The sequence below is a fragment of the Harmonia axyridis genome, chromosome 2 (genome assembly GCF_914767665.1).
Source record: "Harmonia axyridis chromosome 2, icHarAxyr1.1, whole genome shotgun sequence".
NCBI lineage: Eukaryota > Metazoa > Arthropoda > Insecta > Coleoptera > Coccinellidae > Harmonia > Harmonia axyridis.
The window spans coordinates 8,690,483-8,702,863 of NC_059502.1; the positions used below are offsets into that span (position 1 = coordinate 8,690,483).

General features: G+C 36.8%; 1 protein-coding gene across 4 annotated transcripts in view; it reads right to left on the bottom strand.

The window, feature by feature from the left end:
- LOC123674227 (epidermal growth factor receptor) overlaps window positions 1–12,381 on the bottom strand; it is a 160,130-nt gene that overhangs the window by 2,872 nt on the left and 144,877 nt on the right. For all 4 annotated transcript variants that reach the window (XM_045609154.1, XM_045609152.1, XM_045609153.1 and 1 more), the window contains 4 exons: window positions 1,860–3,393; window positions 1,264–1,665; window positions 538–1,162; window positions 76–361 (listed from right to left, as the gene is read on the bottom strand). In XM_045609154.1, coding sequence (XP_045465110.1) covers window positions 76–361; window positions 538–1,162; window positions 1,264–1,665; window positions 1,860–3,393 — 2,847 coding nt within the window. The remainder of the gene's footprint in view (window positions 1–75; window positions 362–537; window positions 1,163–1,263; window positions 1,666–1,859; window positions 3,394–12,381) is intronic.

Sequence of the window (12,381 nt, forward strand, 5' to 3'; positions counted from 1 at the left end):
AACGTTATTAGAGCACATAGAGATGTCTCATACGAAGAAAAAGAATATTTGTGAAACTCAATACGACGAACGTACCTCTTGCAATCTGTGTACACCAGTTCAGCAGATACTTGGATCCTATTTTCTCCCTGTTGTTCCTAACGAAATCCAATAGGCATCCAAGTGGCATTAGTTGGGTTACTAGCATCATGTCAGATGTCATACAAACGGCCAGCAGTTGTAGTAGGTTAGGATGATCGACTGTGGCCATAATGTACGCTTCTTCCAAGAATTCTTTGCTGGTATTTGCACCTGTCTCTGCTCGTAATACTTTGATGGCGACTGGGATCTTATTGTGTTCTCCTTCTGGTATCCAAACACCCTGTTGATCAATTCGAATCAAAATTAGATACTTTCAAAGATAAAAATATCTTCATAAATCTCATATTATACTCCTTAGCAAACTCAAAAATATTAACGATATTCATGAAATTCATTTCAGAATAGTTCAATTATATATCTATATTGAGTACAAATCAGCTCAATTTAAAATCTCACCTTGTACACGGTACCAAAAGCTCCAAATCCAAGAAAGCTTCCTTTCCTTATCTCTGTCTCCTTAATAATCCTCAACTGGGCAACATTTGGCAACACGTTGGTAGGTCTCAAAGGTTCGTCTTCAATAGCGGTCAATGTCAGAGTCATTTTCAAAGCGTTCTCCTTCTCCTTCATCTTCCTGCAGTAGCAGTACAAGAAAATCAAGATGACAACCACTATCATAAAGAATCCAAACACAGCACAAGCCACAATAAGCAAGCTCTTTCCACTATCCAAAGAAGTAATGAACATGGAAGCTGTCGATTTGTCACCACAGTAGGCGCTGGAATTCACTGGATAAGTCCTGTGGGGAAATTCTGGAGGACAGGTAGCCACACAGGTGAAACTATTGTTTGGACCCACGTCGTTGTCATCGTAAATTTTGAAGTTTTGACAGACTAGGCAGTGTTCTGGGCCAGGTCCTGTACATCCCCTGCATTCTGGATGACATTGCTTGCATTCCCTGGAAGTATCATCTGGATAGTTGTCGGAGGGACAATCATCCACACATTGCTCTCCATCTCTGTACCTTGCGCACCTGGTGCACATGAATACGTGGAAACCATAGCCTGTGCATGTTTCACACCTGGAGAAGAAGACAACAGGTCAAATAATTGTTTATGATAAGAAAGACGCAACTTTGAATATAGCATATTATAAGAGTTTGGTAAAGGAGGATGAAATTACCTTGGATGACATTTCCTGCAGATAGCCTTCCCTGCCAGAGGCTTCAAAAGTGACGCCTGCTCATGTGGCACCACCCAATCATCGTAATAACCATCAGGACAAGGTTCATCCTTCCTCAGGCATATATCCATGGAGTTCTCCCTCATGATGGCCTTCTCGCAGGAGTTGCAACCTTCAGGTCCTACGATGTTCTTCAAACCTGTACAACCGTCAACGCAGTTTTCATGGCATGATTTGCAGATTCCGTTATCTTCGTATTTGTTGATGGGACATTTGGAGACGCAGAAAGGACCGTCTTTAAAGTGTTTGCAGTTGGTGCAACGGTCTGCCGTTGGTCCTGTACAAGAGCCTCCGCATTCTTCGTGGCAAGGTTTGCATTCATTGTGTGTAGCTTGGTATGTACTGAAAAGATTGTCATTTACTACTGTGTCGAAGTGTTTGCAGAATATGTGGCTATTATTTATGGTGGAAAAATGGCTTATGTAGATTTGATTGAATTTTCTATACTAACTCAAAGGGTGCCGAAAATTATTACAATATTTGCAATATGCTCCAGCCAATGAGATTTCCAAAATGAATATGAATTGTTTACTTACCCAGATAGAGCGCTGCAGTTCTGCAAACAAGTATCTCCAAGCCTGAAATGCGCGCAAGACAAGCACTGATCAGGTCCAGCTCCCCAGCATCCATCTACACTACATTGATCATCACAAACCAACTTCTTCCGCTTACAAACACTGGGATCTGTATTATTGCTGATCATCAAACTATGTTCCTTACTCTTCTTTATTTTTGACCAGTTTATACTTGAAGCCAAACAAAGATCTTTATTCTCCAGAATGACAACAGTACCAGCGTTGATCTTTTTCAGGGATTTGAGTTCCAAGGACTGCAAGGATGTCTTCACGATATACAACGATGAAAAGTACTCGTGAAGTTCCCTACCTCCGATTATTTCTAGATTACGGAAGTAGGAAAGGTTTTTGAAATCTGGATGATTGGCTTGTATGTCTATAAATCCTGTCACTTCTTTGAGGGTGCTGAACACCTCTAGTTTGTTAGGATGCATCGCTGGGTATCTTTCACCAAATGTGTAGTTTGGAAAGATTTGTTGGTACGGATTGAAGCTGTTCTCTAATATGTGGAGATGACCTTCTATAACTGTGCATCCTCTGTAATTCTCTATATTACCAGAATGGACAGGTCCATCACTTCCTGGACATGTTTTTGGGCAAGGTCCTTCACATGGTATGCATTCTCCGTTCTTCGCTCTCTTTTGGGGAGGACATGTACGTACACAAGCGCCATTATCCTTGAGGAGATGTTCAGGACATTTCTCGACGCAAGTAGCACCATAAGCGTACTTTCCTTTGGGGTTTGGGACCCAAGAATAATTAACAGTGTTGTATATCTGCATCGGAGGGCATTCTTGAGTACATTCACCGTCGTTGTAGAAATTCTTACAAGCAATACAGTCGCCTTGTTTTGGCCCTACGCAACCTCCGGCGCAAAACAGATGGCAGCACTCTCTAGGTTGAGATCCAAAGCACCTGCCCCCAAAACACTGAGGACTACAGTTCACTTTCGAGAATTTCTGGCAATTTTCTTCTCCTTCGCCCCAACAACCAGCCTCACATTTTTTATCACAAGAGGGGCATATTCTTTCAGGGGAGGTGAAGTTGTATACGTAACTATACTTGGAGTTTGGGTCAGACATAATTTCTTCCCAGTTTATCGTTTTCACATGACATAGGTTATAATTGTTGAACAGTCCAATATTTCCGCTTAAGACATCTCTCAAAGCAGGCAGTTCAAGGGTGTACATCTTGGATAAGGATACTATCAAGGAGAATTCTTCACCTCCGTTGTTCATCCTGAAGAGAGTTCTTCCTCTGATGATTTGGAGCTTCGGTAGAACTATCCTCTTGATTTCCACGTGTGAGATCAGAACGTATCCCGTTACTTCCCTGATGTACTGAAGGAAACTGAGGTCTAAACTGTCGTCTTTCAGCCATGTCAGCTCAAGGTTACCATCAACGTATGTACAGTTCGTGAATCTGTCCTTGAGGTTGGCATAATGGTGTTCTCTATTGGAGGGAACCGACATTCGGGCATTGGTGCCGATGCAAACTGAAAAAAAAAAGTTCGAGTTAGTATGATGTTAAGTTTAAATTGTGGAAGGAAATTATGCAGATGACTGTTGAGCATTCAGTGTTAAATATATATTTTCATTGAGATCAGATCAGTTGGCTTAATAGATGTACATTTTTATGTATAAATGAATATAATACAAGTGCCTTAAATAAGAAATTATTATATAATATTGAAACCTGAAAAAGTAAACATTATAATCATCATTTTATTAACTGTTCATAATTTCATCTTAGAAATATCCAACGCTAAGTGATTGGAAATTATTCACCAAAGAAAGAAGTTCCTCAATATCATCTTCATTCTAAACGGGTTGTGAAGCGACTATAGAATTTCCGATTTCTAATTCCTATGTCAAATCTATCAATACCCAACAAGTCCGCCCACCAGTATCAAGTATAAACCAATTCGAACTCAACCTCCTCATCATATATACAACTTTTTAAACCTTCATTGCACTAATCGCTTGTCACTGTTTCTCTTTTCGTGCAGTTGGCACTCCCGAAGCTCTGTTTGGGTTACAATGGAATGAATTATTACTTCAAGTTGGCGTAAAACAGAGAGTAAAGACTGAATGTCTGCTACAACACACCTCTGGAAGATTGATATGGTGATGAAAAAATTACAAGGTGTTGTAGTAGGAGAGTTAATGTCCTAATAGCAATACACCGCCAACTCTATGGTTACTTAGTTATATACTAATACACAATAGATATTTTAATATTTTAGAAAAATGATTTCATACATTATAACGTCACATTTGGAAGAAATTAACACAGTATATGATTATGAAATATAAACATATGGCGGAGATGGTGTTCAAGTGGAGCAGAGAGTTATTTAAATGGATCTACCAAAGATCTAGATTATGTTTCTTCCGGTTTAAGTCCACCTGTCTCAATCTGTTTATTATCTTTGATGCAAGACTTGCTTTCGCCAACGTTTGTGTGGTCCTCGTAGGTCCTCAAGTTTCAAGATCGCACACGTTCATTTCAAGGCGAGGTGTTTTATTTTGTCCTTCATCTTCAAGAGATGCTTTTCCTTTAACGTAGAACTTTGCGGTTTGGATCTGTTGTTCATGCGGCTCGATAGAAGGTCAATTATTTCTTCAACGACTCTATTTTGCAAGAGTTGGTCGTTGATGTTAGTCAGTGAAAACTCCTTATATGTAGTTTATCCGAAGTGATTTGAATATTTATGAATGGATCTATCCCTTCCATCTCTTACTACTTCGTGAATGTCAATTATAGATTTTAACGTAGGCGTTTCTACTCAGTTAACGAACACTTTGTAATAATCATGGATCAATACAGGTTTTCGATTCTGGAAAGTTTTTTAATTGATCGTAAAGATTCTGAGTGTCGATATTGTAGCCCCGAGATGAAAACCAGTAATGAAAACATTAGCGCGCTTATTGAAACTATTTGGACAAGTTTTTTCGAATTTTTTTTAGGATAATAGATGAATAAGGTATATGCCTAATTGCTCTATCACTATATCACAATTTTTAAGTGCACTATAAATATTCAGCTTTTATCACTCCTTAACCTGTCTATATCTATTCTTTTTTTCTATTATCATTTTATAATCTGCATTTTTGAGAGCTCGTTTTGGTGTTCAATTGAAGTTACTGAAACTATGTATAAGATAGACCAAACAACTTTTTTATCAAGAAATTCGACCCAATGCATCTTTGTAAGTCGATCCCCAAACGAGACCAAAATTAACAATTAAAACATCAAATTTGACCGAGGCGCCGAAAGCTCAAAACAGCCAAGTGGTCTGTTACCAAAACAAAGATGCCCATTGTTTTCGTCCCAATACGTCCTGACGTTATTAAATCATTTCATCGAATAATAAGTTCAACTTTTTACGCCGCACCACAAAATCACAAAAACAGAACCATGACTGTCATAAGTAATAACAATAATTCATGTAGCTCGAAGCATGCTTCGAGGTCCTGTACATGCATTTCTGACAGCGCTGGCTGATACGGAGATCGCATTCTCCTTGGCTGTTTACCAATAAGATATGCGACTTGGGTTTAAATAAGCCAGAGGACAAGAAGAAGGCGTTGGAGAATGAAAATTGAGGGGTGTTGAACGTCTAGACCAATTGAATTCGATGTTGTCGGTGCAGATCCCTTTCATTGTTGCTTTTCTGGTGGACCTCGGTTTCGTTTGGCTTTGGACTATAGCAATAACTCGAGAAAAACCGATACGAGTCGAAACTTAGTAGGACTATGCATAATGGATGAAAGAAGGTTTACAAATTTCTGTACTTAGGAAGACATCTTTCCGTAGATATACAATAGGAATACCACAATTTGAAGAGTTTATAATGGCAACATTTATAATATAATTTTTTCGACATTTCTTATGTCTTTTGTGTTCACTAAATTTTGCCATTTAATAAGCGAAAGATTTTCAATAACGTTTAGAAATAGTTCAATTGTTTTATAAAAATCAGTTCTCATCAGTTCCAAGTCTTTCTCAACAATTAAATCTTTCTCGAACAACAACATGAATAATTTTAAGGGAAGATTTGGATTAACATCCTTTCATAATGCAAGAGGTTCGAGAACTGAAGCCATTAGACTACCATAAATGTCGTTTATTCTCTGATTTCGCCCATGGACCTGATAAATAATTTATCGAAAAATTGTGATGGAGCTCATTTTTAGTTGAATGGTTGAATAAACAAACAGAATTGCAGAATTTGGAGTGATGATGCAGTGCACGCGAAACTGTTGAGGAACTATTCCAGATAGAGTCTAGGAATTCATCAAGCCAAGTAGCTTGACGTTTTAACCAACTACTTGACTTGAAAATCAAGCTCGAGAAAAATTACATACTTGAGCTTGACTTGACTTGATTTTAGATATTTATTGCTTGACTTGATATCAAGCTACTTGATATTACTTGGGCTTGATATGCACGCGTCGCACGGCATATATTTCTGCAATCTCATGTGCACTTGGACTAAATAAGGGGATTCCTCTATCGCCGAGAGACTGAAGCATTCGCCAGTGTGACTTTATAAGTAGTTCTCTCACATTTCTATGAAATCTTTTGGTAGTTTCAGGAATATCTTTCCAAACATGACGAAAATGGCCAAGGATTTTTTATCAACGCCTGCATTTTCAGCTCCTGTTGAAAGACAATTTTCCAGAGCTGCTCTTACAGTTACAAACACCCGCAATAGGTTAGGCGACAAATTTATAATATGCCTCATGTGTCTTAGATCCTGGATGCAAAAATTATAGAATAAAACAAAGCCAGGGGGTTTCTCAATATTAAGAAACTCTATTGTTTGATAATTCTTTATTTTGTTATGATTTAGAGTGATTTCATTTATGTTTCTTTTTACTTGAAATCAAGTCAGCTCAAGCCATGTTGCTTGAAAATCAAGCCTGAAGCCCTAGTCAAGCCTGAAAGTACAGGGACTTTCAGTTTTTATACTAAGATGTCTGGCATCCACAGACTCTCAAATTACAATGTTCTCAAGCCACATAAAATCTCTCGTTCGATCTAGAAAATTTCCTAATTTTTCGCAAACAGGAAGATAGCCACCGTCTCGAGAGATCTCCATGGAAACAAGTCGAACAAGAGATCTACAAGTCTGATAAATCGAATCCAAAGGCCACTAATTAGCTGGGCAAAACACGGACAGACCCATTCCTGGGCTTGTCGCTTATAATTCGGGTTTCGTGAAAAATACCAACAGCTCGCCGAAGACCTTAAACAGCACGATTCACAGGATTCCAGAGAGTGTTCTGAAATCGTAACGATGTCTGTACACGATCGTACCAGATTGATATCGCTTGTGCGGTTGAAGTGAGCGGGATTCAGAATAAGACTGAAAAAGGTCGTTTTCTGCCGGCCGAGAGATCGAGAGTGAGATTTGTCTTCCATGTATATGGCGGTGGGCAGGGTCGGACTTGGGAAAATCTCGACGAAAGAGGCTGAACCTGCTTCATTGGAAATTTTTGGTTTAGTGTGTCTGATATGGTATTCAATAGCACATAATAATTAGGGATTCAAGCTACTTGACTCTAGCCATGCCAAGTAGCTTGAGCTTGACTTGAAATCATCTCAAGTTCAAGTCAAGTAATAGTTTCTCAATGTTAAGTCATGTTACTTGATAAATAAATAATTGACTCAACATTGGAAACTTCTACTTGAACTTGAGTCGATTTCAAGTCAAGCTCAAGCTACTTGGCTTGAGCTTGAGTCAAGTAGCTTGAATATCAAGCCAAGCCATGAATCCCTAATAACAATTACTGAGTATGAGTATAATAACGTACTTTTCAATGATAGTGAACACTATCATAGGGATAGATGAACATCTAGCCCAATAATAACTAGAAGCTTTCCAACTAGGAAATCTCGGCTTGACTTGAAATCATTTCAAGTTCAAGTCAAGTAGTAGTTCTTCAATGTCAAGTGAAGTACTCGAATTTATATTGAAAAAATTTCAATTGACTTGAACTTGAGTTGATTTCAAGTCAAGACCAAGTCAAGTAGCTTGAATATCAAGTGGAGCTGTAAATCCCCACTTCAAACTATGCATAATAAGCTAATTATTAGGATATAGTGTAAAACCTTCACTTTCAATTATATTTATCAGATGTAAATGGATTAATTCACCTATAAATACTATTTCAACTGACAAAAGATTGTATCAACCAGAATTAACATGAAATCATCCAAAATTAGGAATATTGTAATCAGGCTACCAACTTGGACTAAGCCAAAGTTTCGTCTATATATTTAATATTTATCAAGGCAAGGTCATATAGTCAAATGAAGATGAGTATAGAGAATATTTGAAATTAACTTTGGTAGATGTACAATAACAAAGAGAGAAGACATAAACACTAAAATGTCTATAATGAAATTGCAATCAAATTGAGTCCAAATTTTATATAAATAATAAAAGTTTCATATGAATTTTATATAAGTTATATGCGTAACTATTTGAGCAGACAATTACTATGTGAATTTCTTTCAGAATTCTTAATTCGGGGCTAATGTAATTATAAATGTCCATATTCTAGACACAACTCTTTGATAGAAGGTCATTTTGTTTTTTATGCTTGTTTTAGTTCAAATTGTTGTCCCAATAGAAGATGAAGTTTACAATACGTAGACTGTTTCAGTTCGATATAAACTCCAAAAAGACCACTTTCTGTTTCTGTCTAGTTCACACTTCAAGTGGGTCAATCGTCCTCGATACAGACCTGCTCTACGTACCTCCCAGAGCATACCAAGCGATTCTTGAAGATACGCGGCGCCACCATCAAGCGTACTAACGGTATTCGCAATAATTCTCACTCCCTCAACCCCGTGGCGATTCGCAGACTCAGCTTTTTCGCTTTTTCTGCAAAGTTACCTGTTCATCTAGCAGTCCGTGATCTAAGATCGGCTATCTCGAGATAGAGCGAGAGGAGTCGGATCAGGTAAAACGGCGGGCTGTAACGAAAGAGGACAAAGGGAAATAATAGGTTTCAAGAATATTTCTACGAAGTCTTTTATCATTATAATGCCAGGTGGACCGAACAAAAATGACGTGTGTCATTATGGAATTCGAGGATTTCTTTTAGTGGATTTTGTATGGAAGTTTTAGTTTCTTTATGGATAAGAATCAGAGAGGATGATGAGGGACTTTGAAAGATGAACAAATTCAACAAAATCACAAGATTCATAGTTGTGTTAATGAAAGATATAAAATATTTCTCTCTTCACATTATACCCAAAGACTATAAAGCATTTTGATTATGCCCAAGGGCATATTGTACTTAATAATGACATTAGTAACTAATCAATAAATTTGAAATAACGAACTGGTATGACATAAATTAATTCAAGATCAGAGACAATTGTTTCTGACAAGCCTATTGACAGTTCATATGATTGATCATCTCCTTAACAGGATTTTCGAATGATCACTTCTTGGCAGTATCGTGACATCATACAGAAGACATAAAAATTCAACACAAATATCCACAAAAGTATAAAAAACTTAGGAAAAGTTTTAAATATCAACAAAGGATTAAAAACAATTATCGTCGTTGTGATAACTATTTATATTACGTGAAATAATATCATCTAAATCAACTCTCACAAAATGACCTAACGCAACATCAGCAAACTACTTCTTCTTGGAAGTATCTATTTTTTTCAAAACGCCCAAAAGGTTCGTCATTTCCTCAAGAAAGCAGAGAAAGGTGCCCCGACAATTCAAGTGCACAATAGTGACTCCAGGTCCTTTGTTAACGTGTGCATAATACCTACGCCCATTACAGCATTAGGCTCACTCTTAATCTGAACAACTTCAAGGTAAACTGGCCAACCGTTCGAGCGTAGCACGGACCAAAATACCAGTCATATCCTCGCTCCATGACATAACTTTCAAATCCCGTGCCATAGATGATCGTAGCTTAAATACATCTCCGGGGAACTGCTGCAATTAATCTTCTACCGTGAAAGATTTTAATTGCTAAAAAATACCCTGTTAATTAGACGTTTCTATGTAGGGAGTGTGCTTGGCTTATGCATAAGTGCCACTTATGGGTTGATCGTACAGTGGTCAATTATAAAAATGGTTCTGTACCGATTGTATTGTGTAACAATTCATGAGTGACGTTTGGAAGATGTGAGAATGTTCAGGTAGAGTTTAATTTTGAGTCAGTACAGGTTTTTATTGGTCTTATAACCTAACTTTTGTTTTTCAGTTGAAACCACCGCGAATACGATTTTTTCTTGCTTTTTCTTTTATCGTTATACGTTGTGGGGTATTCTTTACGAACTTTCAAATGATGTATCACAATGGGATGGCTAGAGCGCAGGGGTTTGGTTATTTGGAGTTCCGCAAGGTTCTATTATTGTTCCACCTATATACACATGAAACATTCTTAACTATTTTTTCATACCTCTCATAACATGTTAAAAGACAACTCCATATGAACAGAAAATTCTACTAGCACATTACCAACTAAAATAATCTAACATCGTAAGAAGTGCCCACTTATGCACTCATTATGGCCTCAAACAACAGCATTTATACCGAGGAATGCCAACTGTATGCTGTAACATTATACTCATTACTGTTACATTAAAGATTATGGAACGCCTAAAAACTTTTCTGGTGAGGACTTTCCAAGAGATTGTAAACGGACGGCCAATTCCTTAATTCTTAATTACAACGATAAGCTGAGGACGAGTTTGTGTGAGCGGTTTGTATCTTGCTTCTCCAAGGAATCGTAGGTCGAGAGACATTAACATAAGTGGATTAAGGCCATAAGGAATTGAATTGGAAAGAGGAGGCCTAGACGTTGGGAAAACATGAATCGTGTATTTTATATCGAGTTCGAATCTATATGGTTAAAAACGGCATTGTTCCTCCAACTTTGGAAAAAAGTAAATAAATGAAAAGATTTGGAAATAAAATTATTTCAACTAGTAGAAAGTATTGAGAGATGGAATGGAAATATCTGAATAAGTTACGGGGATAAAAAAAAATTTCGAGATATATTTAGAAACCAACCAATACAATCCATAATATGAAAAATAGAAAGAAAAGCACTGATGTGAAGTTAGGACAATTCGAAAGATACAGACATTGTGATGATCGATTCTTACGCGAGCGCTCAAAAACGTCCAAAGGTAGCATCATAAAAGTGAAGGTACGTTATTACTTGGTTGGAAACAATAAGAAATGTCAACTTGTCCTGAATTTAACACCTATGAGGCATTTGTAACAATATATTGCAATTGCTCAACACTATTTATTTGCTGAGCATGAACTAATTGCTTTGAAACTTATGTTGAAAACGCCAGTCTTAGTATATTTGGATTCTATAAAAACCTTAAGTGTTCTCTTTATGGATGTTATTAATTTAATTCTTCGTAAATTTGATTCATTTGTCCCCCAATGTTTGGCTGTTAATATTGGTATATTGACCATGGTGTGCAAACAAACAATGAAAAACCGGTATTATTGAAATTCGATGAAACTCTGATTAGATTTTTATTACGATATTTTCCAATTTCGACTGCATTTTTCATGGATAAATGTCGAAGTGAGGAAAAGCTGACCCTTAGATAAAATTGCACACTATTCAACATATTATTCAGAACAGCCACATATTAAATTCTGCCAAGATCGATTTGAATTTTTAATCTCACTAAAGTCGATTTGGCAAGATGAGGTGCAAGTCACGATTCTTCAATTTTTTATTTTCAGATAGCGAACAGATTGTAGCTTCATTACGAAGTACATTTCATATTAATCAGACACTCGAGGGTATTTTAGATGGTATACCAAAGATATCATTGTCTGGCCATGTCAGAAAGTAATAATTACTGTCTCGAATTCTAAATGTTGATAATAATCTAAAATCTTTCGTTTATTGAAACGATTAGTAGCATTTTACAATTTATAAGGGTCGAATTTCAGAAAAAAGACTATAATTCTCAGTTGTTGACGAAGCAAAAAAAAAGAATGTAACCTACATAGCTTCTCTTTCATCATTTTATAATGAAGCCATAAATATTTGAATGTTATTCTTTCAAACCTCCCATTTTCGAATTCAAAACATTCCATAACATCCATAATAGTGTATGAGAATCGAAAAAGTTGAACAAAAAGCTCCAATTTTGATATTAATCACAGCAAACTGAACTAGATCTACTAGTTGGAACGGAAGAGAGTAATAAAATGAAACGCAAACTCCAATAATGATCATTGATTCCAGAATACAGGTTTTTGTGGGCTGTCAGCGAATGAATGATATATTGAAGCAAAAATATTTTCCAATCAATCGGTAACTATCATACGCTAAAAAATTATTCAATCTAATGATTTTTTGTCAACATCAGGTTGCGTATTTTGATAGAGTTCATTATACAGGGTGGCCATTTGAAAACGAAACAGACGAGATTACAGACGAAATAAAGTTTTTCG